Raw genomic sequence first — 19,098 nt, 5'->3', positions numbered from 1 at the left:
CACACACACACACACACACACACACACACACACACACACACACACACACACACACACACACACACACACCTCAGTTGATGCGCCCTTTCTCAGTTCCGTTTGGCGCCGGAGGTGGGGAGCGACACCTACCTGTACTTCCGGGCGCCGCCACCGTCTGACTCGGCGCCGCGAGGGAGGAAGGGGGTCCGCCATCTTACGCGCCGCGTGGCAGCTGCGGGAAGCGAGGTGATTTGGAGCGGGGAGGGGGGAGAGGTGATTTGGAGCGGGGAGAGGTGATTTGGAGCGGGGAGAGGTGATTTGGAGCGGTGAGGGGGGAGAGGTGATGCCGCTGGGGAGGGGGAAGAGGTGATGCCGCTGGGGAGGGGGAAGAGGTGATGCCGCTGGGGAGGGGGAAGAGGTGATGCCGCTGGGGAGGAGGAAGAGGTGATGCCGCTGGGAGGGGGAAGAGGTGATGCCGCTGGGGAGGGGGAAGAGGTGATGCCGCTGGGGAGGGGGAAGAGGTGATGCCGCTGGGGAGGGGGAAGAGGTGATGCCGCTGGGGAGGGGGAAGAGGTGATTTGGAGCGGTGAGGGGGGAGAGGTGATGCCGCTGGGGAGGGGGAAGAGGTGATGCCGCTGGGGAGGGGGAAGAGGTGAAGAGGTGATGCCGCTGGGGAGGGGGAAGAGGTGATGCCGCTGGGGAGGGGGAAGAGGTGATGCCGCTGGGGAGGGGGAAGAGGTGATGCCGCTGGGGAGGGGGAAGAGGTGATTTGGAGAGGGGAGAGAGGTGTGTGTGTGTGTGTGTGTGTGTGTGTGTGTGTGTGTGTGTGTGTGTGTGTGTGTGTGTGTGTCCGTCCGTCCGTCACTCTGCCTCAGGCCAATGAGAGGTGTGGGGGGCGGGCCAAGGGGGTGGTGTGAGTGTGTGAGGCCAATGAGAGGTGTGCGGGGGCGGGCGGGCCAAGGGACCAATGAGATTGCCGCTAGGGACACCGGACATCCAGCAGTTGTGTCCGTCCGTCACTCTGCCTCAGGCCAATGAGAGGTGTGGGGGGCGGGCCAAGGGGGTGGTGTGAGTGTGTGAGGCCAATGAGAGGTGTGCGGGGGCGGGCGGGCCAAGGGACCAATGAGATTGCCGCTAGGACACCGGACATCCAGCAGGCAGGCATGCATGCAGGCAGGCAGCCAGGCAAAACATACAGTGCTTTCACTAATATAGTATAAGATAAAATAATGCAGTGTGTCAAACGGCACATTTCTATTTCTTCATACATAGACCTTCATTACGCCCTATTACGGTCTAATTCAGTGTTCCCGGGGTTCTGTGGACCTGCCCTGGGGTTCCGTGAGAGAGGGGCCGCGGCCCTGCACTGGGGTTCCGTGAGAGGATGAGGGGGTTCCACGGCCCTGGGGCTGCAGGATTACCCCCATCTCGCAGAGCAGGGCACCTGCTGGGGGTTGGGCAGTTTCCTCCATCCTCATTGGCTGCTGCTGGGTAATGCAGCCAATCAGGAGGTGGTGTCAGGAGCCTGGGGGTGTGGCCAAGCAGGGAAGGAGGAAGCAGCATGGAGCGGAGAGAGGTGAGGCTGTGTGTATTTATTCTGTCCTGTTCTCTGTGACAGTCTCTGTCCTGTGTCTTCCTTCACTGACTGTCCTGTTGTGGGGTTGCCTCAGCAACTGAGCACTGTGATTAGGGGTGCCTCAATTGAAAAAAGGTTGGGAACCAGTCCCCTAATCTCATCCATGGCTATTTATTTAGAACAGCGTCTCCCATTTTTAGCTTTATACCCATTATAATAACAGAGATATTGTAGCAACACACACACACACACACACACACACACACACACAATTATAAAAGCAGAACAACAAGTCAAAAGCAAATGAAGAGCGGATCAGACCTTGTATCCCTCCAATTCCTGACAAACTCAGCCCCACATCTTTCACAGGCAGGTCTGCTGCGGTCTCATCTTTGGGAACGGCCATCGCAAATCTGGGGGAAAACAGTAGTTTCCACAAATCACTTGCAGAGTCTCACTAACAGACGTCCCTCCTAATGTCATAGATTTGGGTCCCAGCAGGTTGATGATATCCCCCAGACTGGCCCATACACCTCCTCTACGTGGTATCCCCCACCCTAGCACGTTACTACCCTCTTTTCCCCCGCGTTATTACCCTTCGCTCTGCGCATTATTACCCTCTCCCTGCGTTATTACCCCCCCGCTCCGCGCCTTATTACCCCCCCCGCTCCGCGCGTGGAGCGTTATTCCCCACCGCACGTTATTCCCCCACCGCTCCGCGCGTTATTCCCCCCCGCTCCGCGCGTTATTACCCCCCCCCCCCCGCTCCGCGCGTTATTACCCCCCCCCGCTCCGCGCGTTATTACCCCCGCTCCCGCGCGTTATTACCCCCCCCGCTCCGCGCGTTATTCCCCCCCGCTCCGCGCGTTATTACCCCCCCCGCTCCGCGCGTTATTACCCCCCCCGCTCCGCGCGTTATTACCCCCCCCGCTCCGCGCGTTATTACCCCCCCGCTCCGCGCGTTATTACCCCCCGATCCGCGCGTTATTACCCCCCCGCTCCGCGCGTTATTACCCCCCCCGCTCCGCGCGTTATTACCCCCCCCGCTCCGCGCGTTATTACCCCCCCCGCTCCGCGCGTTATTACCCCCCCCGCTCCGCGCGTTATTACCCCCCGCTGCGCGCGTTATTACCCCCTCCGCTCCGCGCGTGGAGCGTTATTACCCCCCCGCTCCGCGCGTTATTACCCCCCCGCTCCGCACGTTATTACCCCCCCGCTCCGCACGTTATTACCCCCCCGCTCCACGCGTTATTACCCCCCCCTTTGCGCGTTATTACCCCCCCGCTCCGCGCGTTATTACCCCCCCGCTCCGCGCGTTATTACCCCCCCGCTCCGCGCGTTATTACCCCCCCCCGCTCAGCGCGTTATTACCCCCCCCGCTCCGCGCGTTATTACCCCCCCGCTCCACGCGTTATTACCCCCCCGCTCCACGCGTTATTACCCCCCCCCCCCCGCTCCACGCGTTATTACCCCCCCCCGCTCCACGCGTTATTACCCCCCCCGCTCCACGCGTTATTACCCCCCCGCTCCACGCGTTATTACCCCGCCCTCGCTCCACGCGTTATTACCCCCCCCGCTCCACGCGTTATTAACCCCCCCGCTCCACGCGTTATTACCCCCCCGCTCCACGCGTTATTACCCCCCCCCCTCGCTCCACGCGTTATTACCCCCCCCCGCTCCACACGTTATTACCCCCCCCCGCTCCACACGTTATTACCCCCCCCCTCGCTCCATGCGTTATTACCCCCCCCCTCGCTCCACGCGTTATTACCCCCCCCTCGCTCACGCGTTATTACCCCCCCTCGCTCCACGCGTTATTACCCTCTCCCACTATTACCCTTTGCCCTGCATGTTATTACACCTTGCCCCCTGCGTTATTACCCCCCGCTCCGCACATTATTACCCCCTCGCTCCGCACATTATTACCCCCCTCGCTCCGCGCGTTGTTACCCCCCCACTTCCCGCATTATTACCCCCCCTCCCATTATTACCCTTTGCCCTGCGCGTTATTACCCCCCCACTCTGCGTTTTATTACCCCCCGCCACTCTGCGTATTATTACCCCCCCGCTCCGCTCGTTATTACCCCCCCGCTCCGCTCGTTATTAACCCCCCGCTCCGCTCGTTATTACCCCCCCGCTCCGCTCGTTATTACCCCCCCGCTCCGCTCGTTATTACCCCCCCGCTCCGCGCGTTATTACCCCCCCGCTCCGCGCGTTATTACCCCCCCGCTCGCGCGTTATTACCCCGCTCCGCGCGTTATTACCCCGCTCCGCGCGTTATTACCCCCCCGCTCCGCGCGTATTACCCCCCCCGCTCCGCGCGTTATTACCCCCCCGCTCCCGCGCGTTATTACCCCCCCCCGCTCCGCGCATGGAGCGTTATTCCCCCCTCCGCGCGTTATTCCCCCCCCCCCGCGCGTTATTACCCCCCCGCTCCGCGCGTTATTACCCCCCCGCTCCGCGCGTTATTACCCCCCCCGCTCCGCGCGTTATTACCCCCCCCCGCTCCGCGCATGGAGCGTTATTCCCCCCTCCGCGCGTTATTCCCCCCCCCCCGCGCGTTATTACCCCCCCCGCTCCGCGTGTTATTACCCCCCCCGCTCCGCGCGTTATTACCCCCCCCGCTCCGCGCGTTATTACCCCCCCCCGCTCCGCGCGTTATTACCCCCCCGCTCCGCGCGTTATTACCCCCCCCGCTCCGCGCGTTATTACCCCCCCCGCTCCGCGCGTTATTACCCCCCCGCTCCGCGCGTTATTACCCCCCCGCTCCGCGCGTTATTACCCCCCCGCTCCGCGCGTTATTACCCCCCCCGCTCCGCGCGTTATTACCCCCCCCGCTCCGCGCGTTATTACCCCCCTCCGCTCCGCGCGTTATTACCCCCTCCGCTCCGCGCGTTATTACCCCCCCCGCTCCGCGCGTTATTACCCCCCCCCGCTCCGCGCGTTATTACCCCCCCCCGCTCCGCGCGTTATTACCCCCCCGCTCCGCGTGTTATTACCCCCCCCCGCTCCGCGCGTTATTACCCCCCGCTCCGCGCGTTATTACCCCCCCGCTCCGCGCGTTATTAACCCCCCCGCTCCGCGCGTTATTACCCCCCCGCTCCGCGCGTTATTACCCCCCGCTCCGCGCGTTATTACCCCCCCCGCTCCGCGCGTTATTACCCCCCCCGCTCCGCGCGTTATTACCCCCCCGCTCCGCGCGTTATTACCCCCCCCGCTCCGCGCGTTATTACCCCCCCCCGCTCCGCGCGTTATTACCCCCCCGCTCCGCGCGTTATTACCCCCCCGCTCCGCGCGTTATTACCCCCCCGCTCCGCGCGTTATTACCCCCCCCGCTCCGCGCGTTATTACCCCCCCCCGCTCCGCGCGTTATTACCCCCCCCGCTCCGCGCGTTATTACCCCCCCCCGCTCCGCGCGTTATTACCCCCCCCCGCTCCGCGCGTTATTACCCCCCCCCCGCTCCGCGGGTTATTACCCCCCCCCACTCCGCGGGTTATTACCCCCCCACTCTGCGGGTTATTACCCCCCCCCCACTCTGCGGGTTATTACCCCCCCCCCACTCTGCGGGTTATTACCCCCCCCCCACTCTGCGGCTTATTACCCCCCCCCCACTCTGCGGCTTATTACCCCCCCCCCCCCCACTCTGCGGCTTATTACCCCCCCCCCCCACTCTGCGGGTTATTACCCCCCCCCCCACTCTGCGGGTTATTACCCCCCCCACTCTGCGTGTTATTACCCCCACCCCACTCTGCGTGTTATTACCCCCCCCCCCCACTCTGCGTGTTATTACCCCCCCCCCCACTCTGCGTGTTATTACCCCCCCCCACTCTGCGTGTTATTACCCCCCCCACTCTGCGTGTTATTACCCCCCCCCCACTCTGCGTGTTATTACCCCCCCCCCACTCTGCGTGTTATTACCCCCCCCACTCTGCGTGTTATTACCCCCCCACTCTGCGTGTTATTACCCCCCCACTCTGCGTGTTATTACCCCCCCACTCTGCGTGTTATTACCCCCCCACTCTGCGTGTTATTACCCCCCCAATCTGCGTGTTATAACCCCCCCAACCTACAATCTGCGTTATTACCCCCCCAATCTGTGTGTTATTACCCCCCCCAATCTGCGTGTTATTACCACCCCCCCAATCTGCGTGTTATTACCACCGACCCCCAATCTGTGTGTTATTACCACCCCCCCCAATCTGCGTGTTATTACCACCCCCCCCCCCCCCAATCTGCGTGTTATTACCACCCCCCCCCCAATCTGCGTGTTATTACCACCCCCCCCCCCCCCCCAATCTGCGTGTTATTACACCCCCCCCCCCCCCACTCTGCGTGTTATTACCACCCCCCAATCTGCGTGTTATTACCCCCTGCTTCCTGCGTTATTAGCCCCCTCCCCGCATTATTACCCTTCGCTATGCGCGTTATTACCTCCCTCCCCGGGTGGTCTCTCACCCAGGCACCCGAGGCCTTCTCCTCCTGCCCCGCAGCGTCCTCACTCCGCGCTTCCCAGCAACGGTTGCTAGCCACCGAGGCCCCGGCGCGTCACTTCCGGTGCATTGGAGCCTTCGCATGCCGGGATATGTAGTTCCTGCGAATGGCCAGGAAGCCGGGCACTGACTTCATGCCCGGCCGCCGCTCCTCTGCCGGGAGTTGTAGTTCTTTTTCCCCACGATAGCAGGAGGGTAGTCTAAAGTGAAACTACAAGACCCAGTATACTTTGCTCGGGTGGCAAGACAACGATGAAGCGCAGTGTGCATGAGGGGGAGAAGGAAGCCAAGGTATAGGATGAGATGGGATGGATATGGGTTGGGGTGCCATATAATGCGGCCGGAATAATATTAATATGTAGGGAAATGAGGGAGAGAAACAGCCTGCCCTCTCCTCTAGTGAGTGTGAGAAACTGCCCTCTCCTCTAGTGAGTGTGAGACTGCCCTCTCCTCTATTGAGTGTGAGAAACTGCCCTCTCCTCTAGTGAGTGTGAGAGACTGCCCTCTCCTCTAGTGAGTGTGAGAGACTGCCCTCTCCTCTAGTGAGTGTGAGAGACTGCCCTCTCCTCTAGTGAGTGTGAGAGACTGCCCTCTCCTCTAGTGAGTGTGTGAGACTGCCCTCTCCTCTAGTGAGTGTGTGAGACTGCCCTCTCTAGTGAGTGTGAGAGACTGCCCTCTCCTCTGAGTGTGAGACTGCCCTCTCCTCTAGTGAGTGTGAGAGACTGCCCTCTCCTCTAGTGAGTGTGAGAGACTGCCCTCTCCTCTAATGAGTGTGAGAGACTGCCCTCTCCTCTAATGAGTGTGAGAGACTGCCCTCTCCTCTAATGAGTGTGAGAGACTGCCCTCTCCTCTAATGAGTGTGAGAGACTGCCCTCTCCTCTAATGAGTGTGAGAGACTGCCCTCTCCTCTAATGAGTGAGAGACTGCCCTCTCCTCTAGTGAGTGTGAGACTGCCCTCTCCTCTAGTGAGTGTGAGACTGCCCTCTCCTCTAGTGAGTGTGAGAGACTGCCCTCTCCTCTAGTGAGTGTGAGAGACTGCCCTATCCTCTAGTGAGTGAGAGACTGCCCTATCCTCTAGTGAGTGTGAGAGACTGCCCTCTCTTCTAGTGAGTGTGAGAGACTGCCCTCTCTAGTGAGTGTGAGAGACTGCCCTCTCCTCTAGTGAGTGTGAGAGACTGCCCTCTCCTCTAGTGAGTGTGAGAGACTGCCCTCTCCTCTAGTGAGTGTGTGAGACTGCCCTCTCCTCTAGTGAGTGTGTGAGACTGCCCTCTCTAGTGAGTGTGAGAGACTGCCCTCTCCTCTAATGAGTGTGAGACTCCCTATCCTCTAGTGAGTGTTGCCTTCTCCTCTAATGAGTGTGAGAGACTGCCCTCTCCTCTAATGAGTGTGAGAGACTGCCCTCTCCTCTAATGAGTGTGAGAGACTGCCCTCTCCTCTAATGAGTGTGAGAGACTGCCCTCTCCTCTAATGAGTGTGAGAGACTGCCCTCTCCTCTAATGAGTGTGAGAGACTGCCCTCTCCTCTAATGAGTGTGAGAGACTGCCCTCTCCTCTAATGAGTGAGAGACTGCCCTCTCCTCTAATGAGTGTGAGACTGCCCTCTCCTCTAGTGAGTGTGAGACTGCCCTCTCCTCTAGTGAGTGTGAGAGACTGCCCTCTCCTCTAGTGAGTGTGAGAGACTGCCCTCTCCTCTAGTGAGTGTGAGAGACTGCCCTATCCTCTAGTGAGTGTGAGAGACTGCCCTATCCTCTAGTGAGTGTGAGAGACTGCCCTCTCCTCTAGTGAGTGTGAGAGACTGCCCTCTCCTCTAGTGAGTGTGTGAGACTGCCCTCTCTAATGAGTGTGAGAGACTGCCCTCTCCTCTAATGAGGGTGAGACTGCCCTATCCTCTAGTGAGTGTGAGAGACTGCCCTCTGTAATGAGTGTGAGACTGCCCTCTCCTCTGAGTGTGAGAGACTGCCCTCTCCTCTAGTGAGTGTGAGAGACTGCCCTCGAGTGATAGGATGTGAATATTGTCCTGTGTGATTACAGAATTCTGTATCCCACAATCTGCCCATAAAGAGGTCGGAGCCGGAGGGAATGGGCCCATATTCGCTAAGCAGTGCTGGCTCCATTTCATGAATGGCCAGTAAATTGCCTTTATAACGCAAGACTGTTTAGTGAACAGGGCCCTAGATCCAGGATCGGCCATGTCCCTGGAGCGTGCGGTATATCAGTGACATTCAAATAAGCCAGACAATATTTACTTTAAAAGCAAATAAATCATGGAAACCGAAAGAAAAAGCCAATTTCTGCGGTTTAAATAGAGCGTGTCAAAAGTGGGGCGTGGTGCGTGGAACTTGGCACGGGCGAAATTCCGGTGAATGTTCGTAACCTCGCTTCTGTATTCGCCTCGGCCGCCATTTTCCCCCCTGAATGCCATCTCACTTGATCGGCGACTGTTAAAACGAATATTCGATGTGTTTTTATTTGATTGGCGAATGATTGCACAAACGGCCCCTGATGCCGACACTCGCACCTCTGTGGGGGGCGCCGACACTCGCACCTCTGTGGGGGGACGCGGGACGTCAATATTTATCGCACGGCAAAGTTTATATATTTTTATGAAAGGCGAATGTGAGAGATTATATATTTATTTTTAACTTTTTTTTTAATTCATCGGATTTCTCGCTTTCCTCTCTTGCTTTCTCTCTCGCTTTTTCTCTCGCACTTTCTCTCGCTTTTTCTCTCGCTTTCTCTCTCGCTCGCTTTCTCTCTCTCGCTCGCTTTCTCTCTCGCTCGCTTTCTCTCTCGCTCGCTTTCTCTCTCGCTCGCTTTCTCTCTCGCTCGCTTTCTCTCGCTCGCTTTCTCTCTCTCTCTCGCTCGCTTTCTCTCGCTCGCTTTCTCTCTCTCTCGCTTTCTCGCTTTCTCTCTCTTGCTTTCTCTCTCTCGCTTTCTCTCTCGCTTTCTCTCTCTCTCGCTTTCTCTCTCTCTCGCTTTCTCTCTCTCGCTTTCTCTCTCTCTCTCGCTTTCTCTCTCGCGCTCGCTTTCTTTCTCGCTCTCGCTTTCTCTCTCGCTCTCCGCTTTCTCTCTCTCTCGCTTTCTCTCTCGCTTTCTCTCTCGCTTTCTCTCTCGCTTTCTCTCTCTCTCTCGCTTTCGCTCTCTCTCGCTTTCTCTCTCGCTTTCTCTCTCGCTTTCTCTCTCGCTCTCGCTTTCTCTCTCGCTTTCTCTCTCGCTTTCTCTCTCGCTCTCGCTTTCTCTCTCGCTCTCGATTTCTCTCTCGCTCTCGATTTCTCTCTCGCTCTCGATTTCTCTCTCGCTCTCGATTTCTCTCTCGCTCTCGCTTTCTCTTTCTATCTCTCTCTCTCTTTCTCTCTCTCTCGCTTTCTCTCTCTCTCGCTTTCTCTCTCTCTCTCGCTTTCTCTCTCGCTTTCTCTCTCTCTCTCGCTTTCTCTCTCTCTCTCGCTTTCTCTCTCGCTCTCGCTTTCTCTCTCTCTCTCGCTTTCTCTCTCTCGCTTTCTCTCTCTCTCTCGCTTTCTCTCTCTCTCTCGCTTTCTCTCTCTCTCTCGCTTTCTCTCTCTCTCTCTCGCTTTCTCTCTCTCTCTCGCTTTCTCTCACTCTCTCGCTTTCTCTCACTCTCCTCGCTTTCTCTCTCTCGCTTTCTCTCTCTCTCTCGCTTTCTCTCTCTCGCTTTCTCTCTCTCGCTTTATCTCTCTCGCTTTCTCTCTCTCGCTTTCTCTCTCGCTTTCTCTCTCTCGCTTTCTCTCTCTCGCTTTCTCTCTCGCTTTCTCTCGCTTTCTCTCTCGCTTTCTCTCGCTTTCTCTCTTTCTCTCTCTCTTTCTCTCTCTCTCTCGCTTTCTCTCTCTCTCTCTCGCTTTCTCTCTCTCTCGCTTTCTCTCTCTCTCGCTTTCTCTCTCTCTCTCTCTCGCTTTCTCTCTCTCTCTCGCTTTCTCTCTCTCGCTTTCTCTCTCTCGCTTTCTTTCTCTCGCTTTCTCTCTCTCTCTCTCGCTTTCTCTCTCTCTCGCTTTCTCTCTCTCTCTCTCGCTTTCTCTCTCTCTCTCGCTTTCTCTCTCTCTCTCTCGCTTTCTCTCTCGCTTTTTTCTCTCTCACTTTTTCTCTCTCTCTCACTTTTTCTCTCGCTTTTTCTCTCTCTCTCGCTTTTTCTCTCGCTTTCTCTCTCTCTCGCTCGCTTTCTCTCTCTCGCTCGCTTTCTCTCTCTCGCTCGCTTTCTCTCTCTCGCTCGCTTTCTCTCTCACTTTTTCTCTCTCTCTCGCTTTTTCTCTCTCTCTCTCGCTCTCTCTCGCTTTTTCTCTCTCTCTCTCGCTTTTTCTCTCTCTCGCTTTTTCTCTCTCTCGCTTTTTCTCTCTCTCTCTCGCTTTTTCTCTCTCTCTCTCGCTTTTTCTCTCTCTCGCTCGCTTTTTCTCTCTCTCTCTCGCTTTTTCTCTCTCTCGCTTTTTCTCTCTCTCTCGCTCGCTTTCTCTCTCTCGCTTTCTCGCTTTCTCTCTCTCGCTTTCTCGCTTTCTCTCTCTCTCTCAGATCTCTCTCTCTCTCATATCCCATTGTCTCCTTTCCTTGGGACCCTGGGCAAGTCCCTTCACCTAAATTAGACTGTTAGCTCTGCAGGGCAGGAACTCGATGCATGCAGAATTCTACATACACTGAAAGCACTCTATACATCATATAATGTAAAAAATTCCGACTATAAGCACAATCGTATTTATTTAATATAATTATCTTTTATTTGTATTTTTAATATTATTGGCCTGTGTATTTATTATTTTTTTTCTTTTATTTGTAAAGCGCCATCCATGCGGTCTAGGACCTTTTTGGCCACGACCAAAGGGCCGCCAGCACAACTCGCCTCTGTGCAATTTGCCGCACTTCTGCCGCCCACCGCCCCTAGTCCCATGACCTCCGCTCCTTCGGAGAGAGGCGGTCACGGATCAAGGAGCGCCGGGAGGCCGAAGTGTGGCCCCCTGGCCGGTGGTGAGTTGGACTGGCGGCGGACTGGCACCCACAGGTCCCATCCCGCCATCCATGTACACAGCGCTTTACTGCAGGAATTGGCGCTTCATACTAAAAAGTAAGTCTAGGAAAGGGCTTCCCTGCCCCGAAAAGCTTACAATCTAAGTAATGTTGCTCTCTTCAGGCAGTAGGTCAGGCTCCCTGAACGCACACAATATTTAAAAGGTGAAATCAACATAACGTCTCTATTTTTATTTATTTTTGAACCAAATCCCCTGGGTTGATCCCTCGCCCCCTTTAACCCCGCGGGGCCCTGCAGGGCTTTGCCGAGCAGCGAATAAATGACACGGTCAATTCCTTGAGAACATAAGAAGAATTGCGGTTGCCGTGCGCTGGAGAGATCTCCGTGACACATTGCATTACCCGCCGAGCGACACGCCGTTCCCCTCTCCTCATCCCAATAACCGTCATAAATAAACGCCAATAATGGGGCTGTTTTCATGCAGTGTGGAAGTAAGTTTTCTAGTCACCTTTCCCCCCCCCTCATCTAATCAAAGCTATTACCCAGAGGCCACCATTTATCTGGCCTCCCATTATAATTGTTCTTTCTCTTTTTGTAGCAGTAAAGATATATACTGTGTGTGTGCAGAAGCCTGGAACGGTGAAACAAGGTATCGATCGCGGTCCCTGGGTGATTTCTCCTAGGCTTGCTGTCAATAATGTTTCAGTATCATGCTGTACTGTGGCTGACCTCGCAAATAACTCTCTCCCCCTCCCCACCACCCCTGGCTAATCCTTTCTCTGCTGCAGTGCAAGGGTTAAGTGAAGGTTCAGAGGGCTTTTAAAGGGTCAGTCCCTTGAAGGACAAAAAGTGAAGTGACCTCTTTGTAAAATAAATAAACCGGACATGTATTTTAACATTTTTTTGGGGGGTTTTAACGGTAATGTCCGTCACACAATTTTTTTTCTTTCCCCTTTGGTTTCAGTATTTAGCAAAAATAACTTTTTTTTTAACATCTTCGTTGTACAAAAGTAAACGCCAGTCCTGGTAACGTGTTTTCAGTCTTTAACGTCTTTATGTGATAAGACTGTTTGCTTATCTCTCCAAGCCAGTAGGTAAATTGTTCTTTGTTTACAAGGCCATCGTCCATCACAAAAACAAAAGTAGCGGATAGGCGTGAATTGAGCAGAACCGGAGAAAAGCGAAACATATTCTTTTATAAAAAATTTTTTAAAAATACGATACGGTTACTTTAATGTTGACACACAGTGACTGGAACTAGGTGTCCCGCCCTCCAGGCTAGAAGTAGGGGGTCCCCTCTCTCCCCAGGCTGGAACTAGGGTATCCCCTCCCTCCCCAGGGCGTAATTAAGGGGTCCCCTTCCTCCCCAAGCTAGAAGTAGGGGGTCCCCTCTCTCCCCAGGCTGGAACTAGGTGGTCCCCTCCCTCCCCATGGCGTAATTAAGGGGTCCCCTTCCTCCCCAAGCTAGAAGTAGGGGGTCCCCTCTCTCCCCAGGCTGGAACTAGGGGGTCCCCTCCCTCCCCAGGGGATCCCCTCCCCAGGCTGGAATTAATGGGTGCCCTTCCTCCCCAGGCTAGAAGTAAGGGGTCCACTCTCCCCAGGCTGGAACTAGGGGGTCCCCACCCTCCCCAGGCCGGAATTAAGGGGTCCCTCAGTAATATATGTAATTTACTAATATACAACACCTTCACCCCCAAAAATAGTTCCTGCATTTCTGTGTTGACAGAATCTTTATTACAAAAAAAAGAAAACCAGTTACACTGATAAGTTGTCATTTTTTTTTGTAACCTGCTAATCATTTAGTGTCAGGTTGTTAAATCCCGATCATAAGATTCGCTGTGAAAGTATTTGGTCTGTGCGAGCGTTCCCAAAAGATTGATGGCTAGAAACAGCTCTCACATTGTGCTATGCATCATGATTTTTGTTATTAGGAGGTTTGGACATTCGGGCTGATTAAGGGAGGAACGTGTCAGCTATCCTCGCGTTGGTGGTTTTAAGGCAGGGGCGCTCAACTGCAGTCCTCAATACCCCTCCAACAGGCCAGGTTTTCAGGATATCCCTGCTTCAGCATAGGTGGCTCAATCAGTCCCTGGTTCAGCACAGGTGGCTCAATCAGAGGCTCAGTCTTCGACCGAGCCTCTGATTGAGCCACCTGTACTGAAGCTGGGATATCTTTAAAACCTGACCCATGGGAGGGGGTGGGTCTTGAGGATTGGAATGGAGACCCCCTGCTTTAAGGTGTAAATGAGTTGGTGCGGTGTGTAGGACACCTTGAAGAGATCCGTCCCGGAGCTGTTTCTAGGGCAGAGAACCCATTTGGCCGTGAGATGGTTCATGACTTGATTAGGGCCAACGGGACTTGCGGGCACCTTAAGGACAGGAGGTCCCCATCTGTACTCTGCAGCTGTTAAAATGCACTAAAAGGTGCCTCGTGCTTTGCCCTCCGGTTACGGGTAAATAATTTATCTGCTGAACATGCAGCCAAGAGGTGCCCCAGGCAGATTCCTTGACCGCCTGTCCTAGCAAGGCACGCAGAAATCAGAAGGGGTACTCTGTTCCCGCAGAGAAGGGGGACATGACATGTTCTTGCTCCTGGACAGAGATTAGTCACCCGGAGCAGATACGAGGCGATTCTATCATCTCAGGGTTCTGCTGTCTCCAGTGAATCGATCCGCTTTTCAGAAGGTAGCCTGTGAAATTGGCCTTGCCTGTCTGTGACGCCCGTCAGTCCCTTCTAAAGTATCGGTTCTGTGAAAGAAACAGACCCTGACTTTTATTCTGGACTTTCCATTCAGTGGGAGAGAGAGTGGAAAGAGATGTTTAATGTGGAGGCATGGTCTTACATTACTACAACAGCACCAAAGTGTGTGTGTGTGTGTGTGTGTGTGTGTGTGTGTGTATATGTATATATGTGTGTGTATATATATATATATATATATATATATATATATATATATATATATATATATATATATATATATATATATATATATATATATATATATATACTGAGTTAAGTTATGGTGAGTAAAAAAAGTGACAAAAACCCTCCACAGGAAAGCAAATATGCAAATACAACTGAGCATACAGTTGTATTTGCATATATATATATATATACATATATATATATACACACATACACTTATTATATATCCACACGCACACATATATAATATATATCTGTACACACACAAACACACACACATTATACACACACATATTATATATCCGTACATACACACACATTATACATCTGCACACACACACACACAGTGTATATGCATACATACTGTACATACATAGCCACTACCTTTTTAAGGCTCGTTTGAATGGCGCTGTCGGCTCCTTTTGTAAGGTCCGTGCTGATCACATTTTCACTTTATTTTTTTGCATTTTTCTCTCTCTGTTTGTATTGTAATCGGATGCTCAGCGGGTTTGAAATATTAAGTGTTCGGGAGGTAAAAATGGCGCCCTCCCAGAGCCCAGTGAGGTCTCGAGGTTACCAGGGTAACCTCGGAGGCCAAAGATTAAGAAGACCGTTTTTTTGTTGTAGCTTTTACCCATAGAATGCCCCATGATGGAGCCACTATGTCAGGAGCGGCCAACTCCAGTACTCAAGGACCACCAACAGGTCAGGTATTCAGGATATCCTTGCTTCAGCACAGTTGAGCCACCTATGCTGAAGCAGGCTCTTCGACTGCCACTGATTGAGCCACCTATGCTGAAGCAGGGTTATCCTGAAAACCTGACCTGTTGGTGGCCCTTGAGGACAGGAGTTGGCCGCCCCTGTGCTACGCAGTTGAGCCTGGCACGCTATGAACGTCTTTTATTAGCTTACTAGAGGAGATGGCGTTGAGACCGCGTCCCAGCATGCAGGTTCTCCCCCCCCCCCCCCTTCCGTCTCTGTGATGGGTGACACTGCAATGTGCCGGCCGGGAGGGGGGGGGGCGCACTCTGGTGCTGCGGGGGGAGCCCCCCCCTTCTCTCACACATTGGACCAGTCCGCCGCCTTACCCCAGGCAGCACAGATTAGGATCGCTTCCGCTGCAAGGATCTGTGGGGATCTGCGCTTCAACCCTTTCACTGCCAGATGCCGGCGCCCACCCTGGTAACCTCTCCGCTCTCGCGCGGTGAAGGGGTTAAAGCTCAAACGCACCTGTCATTCTGACAACCCGCTCCAGGAAGCTGGGATTGAGTTTGGGGTGTTCTCCCGGCGGGGGACGTGGGATATCGTGCTCGGGACACAAGTTAGACATGTAATATAGTAAGCGCAGGCGTGCGTGGGGGTGCGCACACGGCTTTTCACGTGGCGCACGAGTTTAGTGCTTGTAGGCCAAACGAGGACGCGTGCGGCTAGGAGGCTTGGCCATGACGTCACAACAGTAGGCCGCACTGTGATTGGCTCACAGAGTCACGTGGCACGGCAGCCGCTCGAAAATACAAATTTCTTTCTATTTCCACACAGCTGCCGCGCCACCTCTGTCTGCCGTGCGTGCGCTCGGCGGCACTGGATGAACTGACATAGGGAGACCGGTATTTATCATTGCCCCGCATGCGCGCCAGCGCTTAGTATAATTCCAGCCTAAATGTATTCATCCCCATTCCACAGGGCACTGAAGGCCACGGCGACTTGTATTTCTCACCGCCGGCAGCCTGGTAATGGGGCTGAGGTGTGTAATAATTAGCAGGGGGCTGCCACTCAGCGGGCACTTACACACACCGAAGGTGTTCAGGTTCGTGACAAACTTCACGTTCTGTGACAGAGGGCAGAGGTCACTATGTGGGGCCGTCCCACTTACTAAGGCAATCGGGTCTCTTACTGATTGTTAAATCACCGATCGGGGCGTTTACTTCCTAAATTCCCCAAGGTGTATTTATATCTCTATAAGTATGCAGGGAATGATGATACAATAAGTGCACCAAACAATAGCGTAGGAAAGCCCTGTCCCGGAGAGCTTGCTATCTAAGTGGGGAATTAAACACCCCAACACACACTTAAATGAGGGATTTTGTCCGGGGTCGGCCTCTTTGGCAGGTGCACAAAACTTGCTGTTTGGTGTCGGAAATCTCTCTGCGCTATTTGGCTGCGAGAGGTTTCGTGATGAAGAAGTGGAGTTTCCTGTGTGTGGGGTTTACGTGTGTGTGTGTGTGTAGGGGGGGGGGGGGTTACCTGTGTGGGGGTTACGTGTGTGTGTGTGTGTGGGGGGGTTACCTGTGTGTGTGGGGGGGGGGTTACCTGTGTGTGTGTGTGGGGGGGGTTACCTGTGTGTGTGTGGGGGGGGTTACCTGTGTGGGGGTTACCTGTGTGTGTGTGTGTGGGGGGGGGTTACCTGTGTGGGGGTTACCTGTGTGTGTGTGTGTGTGGGGGGGGTAACCTGTGTGGGTTTACCTGTGTGTGTGGGGGGGTTACCTGTGTGGGGTTTACCTGTGTGTGTGGGGGGGTTACCTGTGTGGGGGTTACCTGTGGGGGGGGGTTACCTGTGTGGGGGTTACCTGTGTGTGTGGGGGGGTTACCTGTGTGGGGTTTACCTGTGTGTGTGTGTGGGGGGGGGGGTTACCTGTGTGTGTGTGTGTGTGTGTGTGTGTGTGTGTGTGTGTGTGTGTGTGTGTGTGTGTGGTTACATGTATGGGGGTTACCTGTGGGGGGCAGGGGGGGGGGTAAGTGCCAGTGGAACACACCGTTTCGTGATCTGGTTACCAATGAAACATGAAGTTGAAAATAGTTGTTTCAAAAAAGTTACACTGAATTTTTAATGAATCAGTCACTTAGCCGTCACCCATTCAGGCCCAGATCCACTAAGTGGTGCTATGCTTTAGCACACCTTCACTCCTATTCATATGGGGGTGAGAGCGTGCTTGTAGGTAGGGCGCTCCTATAACCGCGTCCCTTAACCATGACCAGCAATACACACCGTTTTTAATTGGGATTTACCGGCCATCTTATTCGAATTCCAGACGTTTAAGTTGTCCGTTCGCAGAGCTAATAAATCTTACAAGAAAGGGTTATGGGGGGGGGGGGGGGATTTAAAAAAAATTGAAATAGGATATCGCCTTTAACACCTTCAGTGCCGTCTGCGCCGGGCACCCCCCTTCCCAATGGCTCTCTAGCAGTGAAGAGGTTAAGTAAAGACACACATGACCGGGTCCCCTACCTCCATCACGTGGGCTAAGTACACTGTGCATATGCATGAGGGTGTGGGAACGGGGCTGAAGGGATGTTTATTTTGGGGGGGCAGTGGGGTGTGAACAAGCGGGATGGAAGTGGTAACGGACAAGCCAACACCCGAAATAACACAGGAGTGGAGACTCTAGTGTCTGTATGGGTTATTAAATCTGTATGGGTTATTAATCTGTATGGGTTTTTACACCGCCATCCTACTCTGTTTTACAACACACATCCTGTGACAGGCGTAGCTGTTTAACAAACCTTTTTACGATGTCTCCAGTGATTCTTCCCTTTCCCTTTTGATGCTGTAAGTCTTCGAAACCAGGTTTTTGTTTTGGAGATCTGTTAAAGCAGCAGTCCAAGCTGTAGTTTTTTTAATTTATTTTTCCCCCTTGAATATGTGCATCAATACAATCCACACAATGATAAGTAATTAGCTCAGTTTCTGATCGATTTGTTCTCCTGTGATCGATCGGCGAAGATTCGGCTCGGGGTTCACTAAATGGCTGTCAGTGCAGCAGAAGAGGACCAAAGATTCAAATTTCTGTGAGGATGATCATGTGACCAGGCAGTCACTAGATACAATTGGTGCACTGCTAGAGAGAGGGCAGGGCTCAAAAAGGGGTGTGCCAGAGCCTGTTTCAGAAGAGGAAGGGGATGTGACTTTGTAAATGGTTGCTATAGAAACAAAAAATGCTCATTATATTATAATACATTAAAAATGTAATTCAGAGTTGTTTTAAAAAACAAAAATGCTACCAGTATTTTCTCATAGTACAGAACTGATTTATTAAATAAAAAATAAAAAAACACATGTTGGATATTGTTTGGTCTGCAGCTTTAAAATGGTTGTAGTTGAAGACTTTCCAATGAGAAATCTTGGCCTGTAGCGGGTTGGTTCATGTTAGACGTGAAAATACACGAGAATACGCATATATACATGTTATACACATATTTGTGTACTAGCTGAAAGTACCCGGCGTTACTCGGCAATGGTAAGAAACCCTCAAAATACTGCGATTTATAAACAGGTCGTTTAATATTTTTTTTTCTTGTTTCTTAATGAATAAAAAAAAAAGGATGCATTTTTATTGTAATGCTGTTGGGTAAACCAGCGGTGCTCAAGCACCCCCCTACCCCCCCAAAATAGGTCAGGCTTTCAGTATATCCCTGCTTCAGCACAGGTGGCTGAATTAGTGGCGCAGTCTTCTACTGAGTCTGATTGGGCCACCTTTGTTGAAGCAGGGATATCCTGAAAACCTGACCTGTTGGAGGGAGGGGAGGGGGGGGGGCGTTGGGACCTGGAGTTGGCCACCCCTGGGGTAAACTATAGTTTGGGGGTTTCCCAAGAGCCTGAAAACATGCACATTTTTTTCCAGTTCCCACTCTGGAGCAACCAACAAGAAATTGGCCTATTTGCAGAACATGGATTTTCTACGTTCAGCCCAGCTACTTACAGTCCTGCCACATTGGATTAAAATCAGTGCAGTATTGAAAGGTGCAGTCGGCCATCTTGATTCAAAATGGCGTCCAATTGCATCCAAACAAGGACTAAAACCTGCTCCTTGATATCAGGAACCATCATGCTGAATGTGGTTATGCTAACTTAAGAGGTGTCCAAGATGCCTAGCGAACAGACATCTTTCAAAAATAAAATAAAAGTAATGCATTGAATATCCGTGGTTCTAGAACTACTCACAATATGGTCTTTAGAAATATATGTGCTGAGACTAATCATCTAAAGACATTAAGACGTACAGATATAGTATATTTATTTATTCTATTCCTCTTCTTTTTTTTTTTTTTTAATGCCAGAAACAGAAGCTTCTCGAGCAGATGGGAGATGGTCGGCTCCCGTATCTAACCCCTAAAGAGGACAAATTCTATCCACTGGTAGGTAACAAAAAAAATATACCCCAGG

At 53.1% G+C, this 19,098-nt stretch overlaps 1 protein-coding gene across 6 annotated transcripts in view; it reads left to right on the top strand.

Moving 5' to 3' along the window:
• Positions 1-1,511: 1,511 nt before the first annotated feature.
• FTO (FTO alpha-ketoglutarate dependent dioxygenase) overlaps positions 1,512-19,098 on the top strand; it is a 199,229-nt gene continuing 181,642 nt past the window's right edge. For 4 of the 6 annotated variants that reach the window (XM_075576987.1, XM_075576990.1, XM_075576991.1 and 1 more), the window contains exons 1-2: positions 6,193-6,337; positions 18,993-19,070. In XM_075576987.1, coding sequence (XP_075433102.1) covers positions 6,299-6,337; positions 18,993-19,070 — 117 coding nt within the window. In that variant the 5' untranslated portion in view covers positions 6,193-6,298. Of the gene's footprint in view, positions 1,556-6,192; positions 6,338-18,992; positions 19,071-19,098 lie in introns of those variants that run through there. The other 2 variants (XM_075576989.1, XM_075576988.1) reach the window with 2 other exon arrangements.

This window comes from Ascaphus truei, chromosome 19 (genome assembly GCF_040206685.1).
Source record: "Ascaphus truei isolate aAscTru1 chromosome 19, aAscTru1.hap1, whole genome shotgun sequence".
Classification (NCBI taxonomy): Eukaryota; Metazoa; Chordata; class Amphibia; order Anura; family Ascaphidae; genus Ascaphus; species Ascaphus truei.
The sequence above is the reverse complement of the archived record's forward strand: the minus strand, read 5'-3'. Positions and strand labels throughout refer to the sequence as shown.